Genomic DNA, 16117 nt, shown 5'->3' on the forward strand with positions numbered 1-16117 from the left:
GCATATCAGTGCTAACAGAGAAAAAGTACTGTGTTACTTTGATACTTGGTTCATATTTTTAAAATGTTGCAAGGGTATGACTGGTGAGAATGATTTATATAGATGCAGGTATGCTGACATTGTAGCCAAGTTTGGAATTGAACCAAGCAATTGATCTTCATACTACGAATATGGACATTTAATTGCTCATCCTCAATTCATGCTTCCTTCCTTATTAAAAAAATACAGTCATTTCATTTGACATCACTATTTACTATATCAGAGAATTATGCATTATTATAAACCTGTAAATAAGTTACGTATTGGATCACTGATTGCAAGTATCTTTGATGATTTATTCACGGTGAACATTTCAATATTTTGGCAATAATGCCAAACCTGTGATAATTAACAGCTTTATTCTGTTAGATCATTGACTTTTAAAATGATTTGTGCTTTTAAGGGAATCGTAAGTAAGTGCCGACTTAGTGTTGACTCAGTCAATGTTGTTTCACTTCAATGTCATTCATAAAATAAGGGCAACATTTCTGTTTAATGTTGCAACAGTCACTATGATGCTATTTATCACAGGCTTTCCATTCTGCAGCCTACGCATTCTGTATGTGCACGTGAGATTTTTTCATGCTTCACCTGATGCTGTTTGAGTCAGTACACCACCAACATCTTCTGTTACTTCTTTATGTCTTCACTTCCACCCTCGGTTCTCACACTTTTGCCTTAATCCCTAAATCTCTCTTTCTGCTACCTCCTATTTCCATCCTCCATTTTCACCTTTAAAGACCCAAGTGACTATAATAAAGAACTTCTTCAGCTAGCCCTTCTTCCCCCTCACTCTTCCTCTCACTCCCACCCTCGCTAATCTATGAGTAGACTTTCATGGCTTCTCTTTCTACACTGGAGGCACTTGCAACAAAGTTGACATGACAATGGCAAGTGATGGCAGATAGAATACCTGCAATATCATTTCTTCTAAATACGCCTGTTTTCTTAAAAAGTGCAGAATAAATTATATATATTACAATTTGAAAATGCAAGCCACACGATACATGTGGGGGTGTCAATAAAATCACACGTGAACGAAAATTGTTCATTCTAGTCAATCCCACTTTTGTCTGTCTCTGTGCGTTCATCTTATCCGTAATCTCTAAAGTAATCAGGCCTCTTAATGACATATATATGAGTTGCTGTCTACTTAATCTTGGTGTGATGTTGGTTCTTTGGGGCATGTCATTCCCATTGCAAGTACTTAAACAGAGCAAGGCACTTGCTTTTCAGAATCAATTATTTTGCTGGGTGTGTTTTAGAAAATGAAACAGCAATTGCTGGGTCAGAATTAACGTTTCTGGTCCATTGACTCTTATTCTGAAGAAGGATCATTGGATCCAAGATCTCTGATTTCTCTCCACAGATGCTGCCAGATCTGCAGAGATTTTCTAGTAATTTCTGTTTTCCTTTCTGATTTCCACCATCTGCAGTTCTTTTGCTGCTTATTGTTCCTTCTCCTTGAATCTGGAAGATTTCACAATCTCTATTAGCATTCAACTTCATCTGCCAGCTATTTGCCCACTCCGCGAACTTATCAATGCCTCCCTTGTAGTTTATAATACTTACTAGTTTTATATCATCCACAGATTTTTAAATTGTGTAATTACACCAAATGCTAGTTTATTAATATTTATCAGGAAAAGCAACACTAACCTCTGGGAAATTCCATTGCCAACCTTTCAACAGCAAGGAATAAATTGATTATCCATTATTTTCTCTTTCCTGCCATTCAGCCAGCTTTTGTATCCATGCTGCCATTGTGTCTTTAATACAATGAGCTATAACTTTGCTCAGATGTTTGTTGTGCAGCACTGAAAAAAACCCTTTTGGAAGTTCATGTACACCACATCAGCCACATTGCTGTCAACAAGCCTCTCTATTACATATTCAAAAGAACTCCAACAAAATAACTTCATGCTGGCTTTCATTTACTAGCCCATATCTGTCCCTGTTGTCAACTCAGATTCAGGCTTGTTGCTGAAAGGGAAGGTCAAAACCCTTCTTTGTGGATGGAGTTTATAAGATACTTGGTCATGCAACTCGTTCCACAAACAAGCCTGATCAGTTGCCCCTATGTATTTACTGATTTAATTCATCAATTGGCCACACTCATCTGCTATGTAGCATGCTATATCGTTGTATTAATAGTGTCCCCTCTCCTTTTTAAATAGCACTTTTGAAGACATACAAACAACACTTGAACAAACTAATGAAAATGATGTAAAATGATATTTTTCATATTTACTTCCTCTGCAATCAACCTTCAGTTACACCAGTGTGCACCACTTAAAAGATACACTGCAGAAATTCATTAAGGCTCCTTTAGACGGCACCTATCAAACCCCCAGCCTAGAAGGGCAAAGGTAGGAGATGTGTGGGACCGCCACCTGCAAGTTTCTCTCCAGGCCACTTACCACTCCTCAGTTGGAAATACATTGCCATTCCTTCAGGGTCTTTGGATCACACTTCAGCAACTCCCTCCACAACAACATTGTGGGTATGCCTAAAACAAGCAGACTGCAGCAGGTGTTGAGAAAGGCCTTTTCTAGGGCGATTGGGGATTGGCAGTAAATGTTGGCCTGGACAACAATATCCACAACCTTTAAATAAATAAATAAAAACAACCACTTTATAATACAGCTAAATAACAATTCTTTTTATATTCAATATAATATAATTTATTTTCTACGTTCACTATTCTTTCATTAAACAAAAAGAAAACTTTAATGCATTCCTTCAAAAAGCAACCAAAACAAAAATGAATTTTTCATGTTCTTGTAATGTTCGATGTCACTGAAGTCTTTATCTCGAATAATTTATTGGGTTAAGTAGTTCTTTTGGTAAAATAGTGTGACAACTGGCTAGTTATGCCAACCCACTTTCTTTTGGCAATCTCTTTTCTTTCTCATATTTCCTTTACGCTAGCAAGGTCAATCTTTTAACTTTTCACAGTGGCACCCTTTATTGAATGTACATGATTGCAAAAACAAGTTATCTGCAAAACTTTCTATGGCTAAATGTTTCTCAGAGTGCCCTTTGTTCAGGATTTCATTTATAATATTGGATGAATATTGTTGAGGTTTTCCAATAGGACATTTAGAAAACTCTAACTCAGAGTCAACATAATTTGTAAAAGGAAAGTTTGACAAATTGTCTAGAGTTCTTTGAAGATATAACAAGTAGAGTTGATAAAGATAGATATGGCGTGTTTGCATTTCCAAAAGACTATCTGCTACCTTCAATGGTCTGTGCTCATACATAACCAGGTCCCTCTGCTCTTGCACCCTGTTTGGAGTTGTACCCCTTTCCTATCTTGCCTGTCCACATTTTTCCAATCAAAATGCATTTCAGCATACCTCTCTACATTAAGCCTCATCTGCTACCTATCCAACCACTCCACAAAATTGCCAGTGTCCTTTTCAAGCTCTATGCTGTCCTCATAGTCTACAGTGCTTCCAAATTTCATATGAACCACAAATTTTGAAATAATCACCTGGACACCAAAACCTAAATTATTAATATGTATCAGGAAAAGCAAGAACCCAAATACCAACCCTGGGGATCTCCTACAAGCTACAAATCTTCCTCAGGTTCACAAAATACCCATGGGCAATTTACTTTCTGTTGACTATAATGCAGCTAGTTTTGTACCCATATTGGTACTGTCCCGTTCATTCTATGAGCTATAAATTTTCTCACAAGTCTGTTGTGTGGCACTGTGTCCAATGCTGTCACATCAACAGCATTACCCCCATTAATCCTTTCTGTTGCCTTTTCAAAAAAACTCCAGAAAGTTAGTTAAACATTCATTTCCCCTTTAGAAATCTGTGCTGACCTCCCCTAAGCAGCTCATCTTACTCCATGTTACAACTAATTCTATCCTGAATAATTGTTTCTCAAAGCTTTCTGAGGCTGAAACTGACTGGTCTACAATTACTCAGCTTACCCTTACACCCCTTTTTGACCAAAGGTATGATGTTCACAATTCTACACTGTTCTTGTACCTATCCTGAGTCTAGGGAATTCTGTGGCCAGTGCTCCTGCAATTTCCACTCTCATTTCCTTCAGTATCTATGTATGCATCTTGTCCAGTCTTGTCTTTTGAACATGAAGTACTGACAGTCTATCCAACAATTCTTCCTCATCAGTTTTGAACCCAACTTAGTGAGAGAGTTTCCTCCTCTGTCCAATGACTCGCACAGCATCTAGCTCCTTGGTAATGATAACTGCAAAGTCTTTATTTAATTGCTTAACCATACTGCTGCTTCTTTAAATTCCCTTATAGGTCCAATTGGCCTTAATCCTCTTACCACTCTTTTATCATTTATGCACCTACAGAAGACTTCAGGATTAACCTTTGTGCTATCTGCTGGTTTTTTCACATAATTTTTCTTCATTTCTTGAATACAGTTGTTCACTTTCTCCCTGCACCTTGGTTCTCAATGGCATTTTCCGACTGAAACCTGTCAAAAGCACACCTATTTTCCCTTTTGAGGACTGAATCTGAAGCACCTCCTCTTTGAACATAGCCCATTGCTTAGTTAGATTATATTCCTGCTGAAAGAGCGAAAAATTATCGCCGGGGCATTAAAATTTCTATTCTTACTTCCCTTTGTATCTTTGAATGTATCTCTTCTGGTCTGGGGCTTTGTCAGCTCTCAGTACAGGTAGTCTATGCAGTACCATCTCGTTATCAATGTAAATCTCTCCCAGTGACTTAATTTCTTTCTCTTTCATCATTGCCTGGGTAACGTCTTTTTCATTGATAAATTTAGATGCAAAGTAATTATTTATTACTTCAACCACACCCTCTCCATCAATATGTAAGCTCCATTTTTGAGCTCCAATTGGCCCCTCTCCCCTTTTGCCAGTTCTTTATTATTTTATCTCAATGGAAGGCTAGGTTGCCCTCATATGTTAACGTTAGTCTCTTTTCATACTCCCTCTAGCTTTAGATTTTTATGTCACAGATTTCTTTTATGAGGGAATAGATCTTGAATGAGTCTAGACAATCTCTTCTTTGAAGATAGACCTTTGTTCAACTATCATTTACCCTGACCCATTCTCATCGGCTCTCCACTTTGTGCTCTGCCTTGTTCCCCAACCAGATAATTAAACTGAGATGCTAGAAATTTGAAGAGTACCTAGATGGGAAACGGTTAAGTGAACATCATGCTTCAGTGATTGTGTGCAGAATTTTGTTAAGGTTTGAGTGTTGTGAACTATGTTAAGTTTGGTGGCAAAATTGGGCGGAGAAGACTGGTGAGTTTCAATGTTTGGAAGCATTTTGCTCCGTCTTTCGTGCTCTTCACAGGTGGCGTGGTGAGTTTCTCCCGAGGCAGCAGTGAATTGCCAATTAAGGGGAATCATCACTTTTTATGCACCTTGTTGATGGCTGAATATGCCCTACTAAAATTCAGATTTCTATCTTGCCAAACTCAGCTAGATGTCAAGAAAACTTGGCCTGGAAGCCATGAGATGACATGGAAAATTCAGCTATATGTTTGCTCCATAGGCCCTCTGCTTTGGATACTGAGTACCAACATTTCGGTGCATGCACCATGGGCATGAGCCACACACATACCCATGCTCATGGACTTTGGTGTCTGACATATACCAGCCTGTAAGAACCCTCATAGCACAACTACATTCTACTCAAAGATGATTATGCACTTCACCTTGGATTGTCGCAGCCACTATTAGTATAATCCTGCTGCAAGGGCATGCTTATGAACAGGATGAGCTGCATATGCTGGCTGTTTGCTTGTTGTCAAAGCAGTCCTTCACTCTGAGCCTTCCCAAATGATCACAGCATTCCCGATGTGCATTGCCTTGCCTTGCCTTGCCTCACCTTGTATTTTAATGGGTTGTCCTGTCCACCAGAGATACTGTGCTCGTATTGTTTCTATCTTGTCTGGCCATTTGTTGCTGACCCTGGAAGCTTGTCATGGTTGTCAGCAGCCCTCAGTCAGGTCGCTGGAGACAGACTTCCTTCAGGGATTACTGGCACAATAAGCCAAGGACAGCCTCTGATACCAATCCAGGGGCTTGGAAATGGCTAATCAGCCATGCAAGGTGGTCAGAGTCAAGATGGTCTCCATATAAGGGATAGCCCATGACCTGTCTTAAGTCTTTAAGCTCTAATGGTGGCTGCTGTCCTCCTGTATAAAGGGAGATGAGAGTGAATGGCACAGCTGCTGGTCTTGATGATGGTAAGGAGGTGTTGTGAGTGAGTGGTTAGGCCGTGCAGAGGACATACAGAGATAGGAATGTCAGGGATTGAAGTGGATGACAAGGAGTGAGAGAGGATGTTGCTGGGAATAGAGCAAAAGCCGTTGTAGGAGGTGGGTAGAGTAGCAGAGAGAGAGTAAGTGTGAGATATTGGAATGATGACAGTGGCACTTAGGCTGGCAGAGTGGACAAGGTCATTGACCTTCTTCCTACAGAGTTATGTATTCCCCCAGATGGATGAAAGTGCTTTAACCTGGGCAGCAACCTTGGACCATGCTGGCATGGCCTGATGTTGTGGTCTCCGCTACTGCTCATAAGTGAAGAAGACCCACATTTGCCCCAGGTCAGCCAGCAGGACAACCAGGCCTGGTAGAGCTGGGCACTGATTTCCCTTTGTTACGTCTGGGGCAACTGACAAGAACTGTACAAGGCAGCTCCAGATTGATAGTGCTTATCTGGGTGCACAACGACCTTTTGAAGATGGCACATGCATAAGGGATGCTAGTGAATTCTTGGATATGTGCTGAGTGGTGAGTTGTTCAGAGGATAGCATGCAAACAATCATGGAATCTTAGAATCCCTACAGTGTGAAAACAGGCCCAACAAGGCCACACTGACCCTCAGAGCATCAGACCCATCACCCTACACCCCACCTAATCTACACATCCCTGAACACTACGGGCAATTTACCATGGCCAATCCATCTAGCTTGCACATCTTTGGATGGTGAGAGGAAATGGAGCACCCGGAGGAAACCCACACAGACACAAGGAGAATGTGCAAACTCCACACACTCACCTGAGGGTGGAATCAAACCCGGGTCCCTGAGTCTGAGAGGTAGCAGTGCTAACCACTGAGCCACTGTGATTCAGATCTAAGGGATGCCGTTGGGTCAACACAGATAATTAACGTGGTGTATTTGGTAAGATATGGTGAGGCAGTAACTAAGCCTTGTGACAAACCCCTCTGAAAAGCTTAATACCACTCAGACTTAGCCAACAAACCATACGATTCAGCTGTATGTGTGTCTGTATATATATAACCTGATAATGTAGAATAATTGTAGGGTAAAGCTGCTTTATGGGACAAATGTGGCTGCCATTCCATTTTGAAGTGTTCTCTGCTACAATATAGTAATAAATCTGAAATCTGATGAAAACAGTTTATTTTTTAGATTTATCAAGTAGCTTCAGGGTGTGACAAACAATTTATCTTCCATGCCATTGAATGGCATTACCATCACTCTTCCATCAACTGGACCAACCACATCAATAATACAAGAACAAGTCAAAGACTGTAAATTCTAGGATGAATAATTGTTCTCTTGACTCCCAAAGTCTGTCTGCCATCTACTGGATGACTGTAGCTCCAACAATACACAGGAGGCTCCATTTGATTCAGGACAATTCGTCCCCTTACCTGCAAGAAGATCAGCAGCTGTGCCACTCAATCTCATCCACCATGATCAAAATTCACTTTCTCCACCATTGACACCCAATGGCAGCAGTGTGTCAAAGTTCCTCAATCCTGCCAGACATCCACAGGAATGCATTGACTGCTTCAGGAACAATTATGCATGTGTGACTGCAAAGCAGTGTGTGCAATGAATGCTGTCACATGTTGAGGTGACTACTTAATTAATAACATATTAGCATGAGGACAATACCAACATGATGAGCTCTGAAAGTGTCTACAGCTCTTCACAGTTCTCTGAAATTAATGCCGATTTGAGAAAAGTTGTGTGTAGTTTGGCATTTAGTTGCAAAACAAAGTGCCAGGCAGTAAGGCTTTATGAGCAAAACATCAACAATGCACATACCCTGGTTTCCATCAAGCTAATATTTACTTTACAAAATATAAAGATATTATGAGGTGATGTCAGACAGTGTGTAATGTCAACTTTAGCACTTTCTCTGGTAGTATGAAATGCCCTGGAAGCTGAAATGGTTTTTATTCACTTAAAACATCCACATTTAACATCGAATTGGGGAAGATAAAGGCTGATGTTAAGCTTCTGGGGAACTTCAACCATCTGTTTTGACCTTGGCTGATTATACATTTAATGGAGAGGTCCTGGGGAGTTGCTGAACAAAGAGACCTTGGAGTGTAGGTTCATAGTTCATTGAAAATGGAGTCGCACATAGATAGGATAGTGTAAAACGTGTGTGGAATGCTTGGTAAATAATTAGTCCTTTTGCTGAAATCATAGTACTTATGACGCAATTTCAGAACCTTGAAGCAACAACTAGTAACAACTCTAAGTTGTTCTTGGAAAGTCCTTCTCAATGTTGAACAAAATATGATACAGTAAAGTACGTGGCAATTAATGAATTAATGGCTTTTTTACATTATCAAATTCCTTCTGTGTCTTGCTGATACTGATTTTGATTTCAGATACAGCAGCACCTTGTTTTGCCATCTTCTCCCATTCTCAACATCGGCTGATCTTACTAATCGTAACCTGCCAGTGGAATATCTGCTACTGATGTACCAGTGCATTCAATGGAAACAAAAATTGAACAATGTGTTTAATGAGTAATCAGCTTGATATCACCCATTAAACAAACCGCAACTAATTTGAAATTCCAGTGAATGTATCCTGTTTCTTCACCATCTACATATGTTTTCGTTAAGTGACACCCAGTTATATTGGAACTATTAAGGTACTTAAGATAAATTTAATAGACATTCTGTTGATTGTTTAGATAATTTTCCTGAAAAATTGAGTGGTAAGAGGAGCTTTAAATATTGCCCAATAGAACATTTGAAGTCACATCTGGATTGCCCCAGGTGTTTGTTAATTAGTTGCCTTTTTAGAAGTGTTACTGTAATTACTTTCGAAGTGGAGGAATTAGCCCTTTTTGTTTTACTTTGTTAAATGTTTCAGTATTAATACCTTTGTTGTAAGTATGAACACAATCAAAACCAGCAACTTGTTTTAGAAAAAGAAATCTGAAATTCCAATTGTTTGCTGAAAGAATAAAATCACAAGACTCATTGATTTAAACCAGATTAACTTTTACTGATCAAACCAAACATGCTAACTATGTTCCAAAACTCACATTGAAATGAATTACTGACATTGCATTGAATTATAAACTATTAAATAAACATTAAAAGGCAGATACAAGGAAAATACAGATCTACAAATTAGCTTAATAGTCCACTATACACAAGTTAATTAATGATCTTTACAGATTAGTGGAAGACTGTGACAATGGACATTTGAAATCAGAATTCCTTAGAATCATTTTTAGAATCCTCTGTAGAATTATTGTTGAGTCTTTGTCAGATTTATAAAGATTTGACTTTGAAGAAAGCTATTCAGATTATGCTAGAAATAGAAAGCCAGAAGGATCACAGAGAAATTATAAGAGAAGGACAACCTTATCACAGGAAAGCAACATATCTTGTCCAGTTTGTAAGGAAAAATACTTAAATATAACAAACTTGCATGAAGAGTAGGCCAGAGAGCAGACAGTAAGAATCAGTGTCAGCATTGTAGATACAGAAATGTCACAGGTACACACAGTGCCCAGCTATTTAAAAATTGCTTCATCTGTAAAACTAAAGGTCACATCCAGAAAACCTGTAGAAGTTGGCATAGTTACAGAGCAGCGAAAATGTCAAATGTCTATTCAAAGATGTTAATATGGTAGTGCCACCAACATCAGAAAAAAATATCCAATGTATTCCTGCGGGAAATTGATGATCTGAACAATTTGAGTTTGACAGTGCCAGTTTATGCCAATGGATATCTAACTAATTACAAGTTTGTTACAGGAGCAAGTATCATTGTCGTGTAAGATCATTTAAGAGAAGTTAACGACCTATAGAAATTAATCTTCATTGTCCAGTTGGAACAGCTGTCAAAAGTATGTTGCAATCAACATGGCAACACAAAGGATTTAAGAAAGTAAAGCATATATGTGTAGTTCAAAATCAAGAAGCCTTACTGAGTGTTGCATCCTAACAGGAAGAAGTAATCTTGTGAGATTATCTATGGTGGTATAAGAGGAATGTTTCACTTTGTCAACAGAATTGAAATCTGCAATGACACAGAGTTGACAGACATGCTTCCATTCCTATCAACATTGAAGGGAGTTTAGACAGTAAAAATCAACAAAGTTTGTGAAATGGTGCAGACAAAGTGAAAAACATAATCTCCCAGACCATCCATAACCTCATCACATCAGGTGACTTCCCACCCACAGCCTGCAATCTCATTGTTCTCCAACCCCGCAATGCCCGCTTCCATTTCCTTCCTAAAATCCATAAACCCGACTGCCCTGGCCGAGCCATTGTCTCTGCCTGCTCCTGCCCCACAGAATTTATTCCCACTTATCTTGACTCTATTTTCTCCCCACCCCAATCCAGGAACACCCCACCTATGTCCGGGACAACATCCACACCCTCCATTTCCTCCAAGAGTTCCAATTCCCTGGCCTCCAACACTTCATCTTCACTATGGACATCCAGTCCCTGTACACTTGCATTCCCAATGCAGATAGCCTAAAAGCCCTCTGCTTCTTTCTCTCCTGCAGGCCCAGTCAGTCCCCATCCACCGACGCCCTCATCCGCTTAACTGAACTCGTCCTTACCTTTAACAACTTCTCCTTCAAAACCTCACACTTCCTACAGATTAAGGGGGTGGCCTTGGGTACCCACATGGGCCCAAGTTATGCCTGCCTCTTTGTAGGTTACGTGGAACAGTCTCTCTTCCACAGCTACACTGGCTCCATCCCCCACCTCTTCCTCTGCTACATTGATGACTGTATCAGTGTTGCCTCATGCTCCAAAGAGAAGCTTGAGCAGTTCATCAACTTCACTGACACCTCCCCCCCCCAACCTCAAGTTCACCTGGACCATTTCCGATATCTCTCTCTCCCTCTTGGACCTCTCTGTTTCCATCTCTGGTGACCACCTCGAAACTGATATCTATTTCAATAGCCCACCGACTCCTATAGTTACTTAGACTACACTTCCTCTCACCCACCTTCCTGCAAGAATGCGATCCCCTACTCCCAATTCCTCCGCCTCTGCCACATCTGCTCCCAAGATGAGGCATTCCACTTCTGAACATCCCAAGTGTCCTCCTATTTCAAGGATCCCAACTTCACCCCTTCAGTGGTCGAAAACACCCTCGGCCGCATCTCTTGCATTTCCCACACCTCAGCTCTCACACCACATTAAAAACAAAGATAGAATCCCCCATGTCCTCACGTATCATCCCATTAACCTCCAGATTCAGTGCATCATTCTCTGCCAATTCCACCACCTGCAATCTGACCACACTACAAAGGATATATTTCCCTCCCCACCCTTATCTGCCTTCCAGAGGGACTGCTCTCTCCGCAACTCCCTGGTCTGTTCCACACTCCCCACTAGCACCACCACCCTCGCTACCTTTTCCTGTAATCACAGGAAGTAATACACCTGCCCCTACACGTCCCCCCTCACCCCCATCCCAGGCCCCAAGAAAAGCTTCCACATCAGACAGATGTTCACCTGCACATCTGCTAATGTGGTCTGTTGTATCCACAGCTCCCAATGTGGCCTCCTCTACATTGGTGAGACCAAGCAGAGGCTTGGAGACTGCTTTGTAGGGCACCTATGCTCGGTTTGCAGCAAACAACAACACCTCTTCACCTCCCCCTCCCACTCCCTGGATGACATGTCCATCCTGGGCCTCCTCCAGCACCTCATATTCTACCTTGTAAGTCTCCAACCTAATGGTCTCAATGTGGACTTTACTAGCTTCAAAATCTCCCCACCTCAGCCTTATCTCAAGACCAACCCTCCCTCTCACCCTACCTCCTTGATCTGTCTGTCTTCTCTCCCACTATCCGCTCCTTCCACCACACTGACCAATCCCCACCACTACCTACCTGTAATCACCATCCCACCTACCTTTCCGAGCCCAACCCCCAGTCTGTATTTATTTCAGAACCCCCATCCCTCCCACCATTTCTGAAGAAGGGCCCTGACCCAAAATATCTGCTTTCCTGCTCTTCTGATGCTGCCTGGCTGGCCGTGTTCCTCCAGCTCCACACTGTGTTATCTGATAAAGAATAAGTTGTACGGTCAATTTGAGCTCATTTATCAACTTTTAACTGAAACTGTTCAGGTATCAATGCAGCCCGACAAACAATTCTAATAACAAAAAAACAAAATTGATGTCAGGTGATGAAATGACACAAGTTCAAGAGACGTCTTTCAATGCTTTGTCACCAAAGAAAGCATTATCAGTAGCACTGATAGACATAAGAGCACAACAATCCTCCAGTAGCATGACAGCAGTTGTGAACATGTTGAGTTCGGCAGCAAGAGAAACATAAAAGGTGGATGAAGATCTTCAAACTAATCTAGAAATTATGGCGTTTACATTCTTCAATATAGATGTATTTGTGGATTTAGAGTAGAGATTTTCTGCTGTGATTGAAGATGGGTTGTATCTGACGCCATGGGAGCCCACACATGTAGTGGGATGATCATTGTCCACAGATTCAAGACATGATGAAGAAGTGGTTGCCTGGCCCAGAAATTCAGGATACTGCAAAAAGGTTTGCAGAGAATAGCCATCTTCCTTGAAGGAACTTCCAAAGACTAAAGGATATCGTGGGGGTACCTGATTCAGGGATGAGTTCCTCTGAAAAGAAAGTCAGGAGATTGAGCATCCTCCAAGTTAAGTAATGCACCAACTCATGGATTTAGCAAGTATGAAATCGTCTGCAAAGGAACTCCAAGCATTAAAAAGTCCTTCAGTGTAGAGGGACTTTACAGATCATGCAGGGTCAAGAACAGAAATCAAAGTCAAGTCCTCAAGCCAAGATCTATCAATCTTTCAAGTTCGATAAGAGCACATTGTGGAAGAATTGTGAAACTTCTGCTTGAAACAGTGAATCTGTAAATATATGAATTTTATCTGAAGAAATAAAGTTTAGAGGAGCTGTTGAAAAGGTAATGTTTCTGAAATAGTTAATGTTGAAGACTTCATTAAGCTTCAGCCAGTCTGATGATGTCATAAGTATTTGGAACATGAAGAAGTCAGACTATCTTAGGTTTTGAAGATGACAAACCTTTATCCTAGTAGTCCTCATAGTTTTTTAAACATGTCTAATTTGTACTGGATTTTCAACATGTAATAAAGCATAAAGATACAAGTTTCTGCTCATTAAGGCTTGATGGTAGGAAACAGAGAGAAATAGTGAAAGGATTCTTGTTGGACTGGAGACCTGTGACTGGTGGTGTGCCTCAGAGGTCAGTGCTGGACCCATTGCTGATTGTTATCTGTATCAATGATTTGGATGACAATGAGTAAGCTTGTGGATCACATCAAAATATGAGATATCGTGGACAATGAGGACGGATCGTCAGAAATTGCAACAGGATCTTGAGCAGCTACAGAAGTGAGCTGAGAAATGGCAAATGGAGTTTAATATAGATAAGCGTGAGGTGTTGTGCCTTGGAAAGTCAAATCAAGGTAGGAGTTTCCTTGGTGAATGGTAGGGCCTTAAGGAGCTTAGTGGAACAGAGGAACCTTGGAGTTCAGATACATGGTTCCCTGGAAGTGGAGTCACAGCTAGACAGGGCAGTAAAAAAGGCTTTTGGCACACTGGCCTTCATCAGTCAGGACATTGAGCATAGAAGTTGTGAAGTTATGTTGCAGTTGCACAGAACTTTGGTGAGACCACATTTGGAGTATTGTGTTCAGTTTTGGTCACCTTGCTATAGGAAGGATGTTATTAAATTGGAAAGAGTGCAGAAGAAATTTAAAGGATGTTGCCAGGACTGAAGGGACTGAGTTATAGGAAAAGGTTGGACAAGTCAGCGCATTTTTCTTTAGAGCGTAGGAGACTGAGGAGTTATAATATATAAGTATATAAGATCATGACAGGTGTGGATAGGATGAATTCAATCACTCTTTTTCCCAGGGTTGGGGAATCGAGGACGTGAGGGCATCAGTTTAAGGTAAGAGGGGAAAGATATAAGGGGACCTGAGGGGCAACTTTTTTTAAATGGAGGGTGGTACGCGTATAGAATGAGCTGCCAGCAGAAGTGGTTGAGGTTCCAACATTTAAAAGGCATTTGGAAAAATACATGGATAGGAAAGGTTTACAAGGATATGAGCCAAGCAGGTTAGCGTGGATGGACATTTGGTTGGAATGGATCAGTTTGGGCCAAAGAGCCTGATTCCATGCAGTAGAACTCTATGACTCTAAGTCTCTAAGCCTAATTGATTTTCGTCCACTTTGGTGATCCAATTAGGGAAGGGGAATAATAGTTGCAAATTACTGAAACATGAACTTGTAGCAGTTGGCATTAGATTACATACAAAAGTTTCCTTGTGAATCAGGAAGGGTCAGCTTTCTTTTTCAGTATCCCTATTCAATGGGAAAATGACAAAAATGGCAACATTTGAAATCATGGATTCATTCACATTTAAAAAGCATTGAATATATAACTAAATAAATATTAAACCATTGGCTGGAAAAATGGAAAAAAATGTTTTTTTTTCTGCCGCTGCGAGTTTCTCTGTTCAGCAGTAATGTTACATTTAAATTAAAACACAGAAGCACAATTTGTGTAGAAATTTAAAAAAAACTCAGGATTTTGTAAAATTAGGATTTTTTATTCCTCTAAAGATGTTACATTTTACACATTTTAAAAGCCTCTTTACATTTAGACTGGATGGTAATATTGTGTTTCTTTCAGATGCAAGATAATTCTGGTCAGAGCCTTATACTTAAATTTGTAACGCGTATTACCATTAATAGTAAGATGAATAAGTGATATATACTGGAACAGAAACATTGAATTACAGCTAATTGGTGCTTACAGAGACTCTGGATAATTGGTTCTTGCTTTTGCAACTATATTACAGGTATTCCATGATGTTGCATATAAAGCAAAAGATCGTAATGACTTAGTTGCTGGCGTGGATGAATTTCTTGATCAAGTCACTGTTTTGCCACCGGGGGAGTGGGACCCATCAATCCGAATAGAACCACCAAAAAGTGTACCTTCCCAGGTGTGTACATTTCATGCCATTTGTCTCAATTACAGCTCTTGCTATATTGTTCAGGGATTTTATTGAAAAGTGATGACATTAACTAAATTAAAATATTGTGAATTCTTTCATGAAATCTGGGCGTTTCTGGCAAGGAAATTGTTTGTTGCCCGAACTTTCCTATGATATTCAGCTAGAAGTTGGACTATGTGATGGCCAACAGTATAAAACTGAATAGTTTCATGACTATCTATTGATGAAAACTCACTGAGTAAAACTACAGAACTCATTTTAAGTTGGTTAAATCATAATATCTTACTTTTTTGTTAAGGACTGAGCTGCAAGGCTAATGATGATTATTCATTTTGAGTACAAATATAAATTAAGTGAAATGCAATGCTTATTAAATATAATATATACCTAAGAATAATAAAAGGCTTTAAATCTCATCCAAGTAATAACAAAAGCCTGAATGTACTTAATTTCACGTGTTAAATGCACCCAGTTCTTACCATTAAAATATTAGCATCATTCTTCCTGCATCAAGCTCTGGTAATATACTTTGCATTAGCTGAAATTTTTAAAAATTCTAGTTTTAGTTTCAACCAGCAATTAAAGGCAACTTAAAGACCTCTTCATGCCACTGTTGATATTTTATCCATGCCATGCCAGAAGCCTAGTGCAACTGAAACTAATTATCTGGTCTTGGGAAACAGGTAGTGGATAGGACGCCTGCTTCTTTAGTCCTCTGGGTCCTTTGGATGTAACCATCCTGGCCAAGATCATCCCTGCACTTCTGACCATAGATTTAACTGAATCCCTCATCGTGGA

The 16117-nt window shown here is 40.1% G+C and overlaps 1 protein-coding gene across 5 annotated transcripts in view; it reads left to right on the forward strand.

Annotated features, from left to right (window-relative positions):
• Positions 1 to 16117, forward strand: part of slc4a10a (solute carrier family 4 member 10a) — a 265329-nt gene that overhangs the window by 164844 nt on the left and 84368 nt on the right. For all 5 annotated transcript variants that reach the window (XM_048534170.1, XM_048534165.1, XM_048534168.1 and 2 more), the window contains one exon: positions 15161 to 15307. In XM_048534170.1, the coding sequence (XP_048390127.1) occupies positions 15161 to 15307 (147 nt within the window). The remainder of the gene's footprint in view (positions 1 to 15160; positions 15308 to 16117) is intronic.

The sequence above is a fragment of the Stegostoma tigrinum genome, chromosome 7, assembly GCF_030684315.1.
Source record: "Stegostoma tigrinum isolate sSteTig4 chromosome 7, sSteTig4.hap1, whole genome shotgun sequence".
NCBI classification, from domain to species: domain Eukaryota; kingdom Metazoa; phylum Chordata; class Chondrichthyes; order Orectolobiformes; family Stegostomatidae; genus Stegostoma; species Stegostoma tigrinum.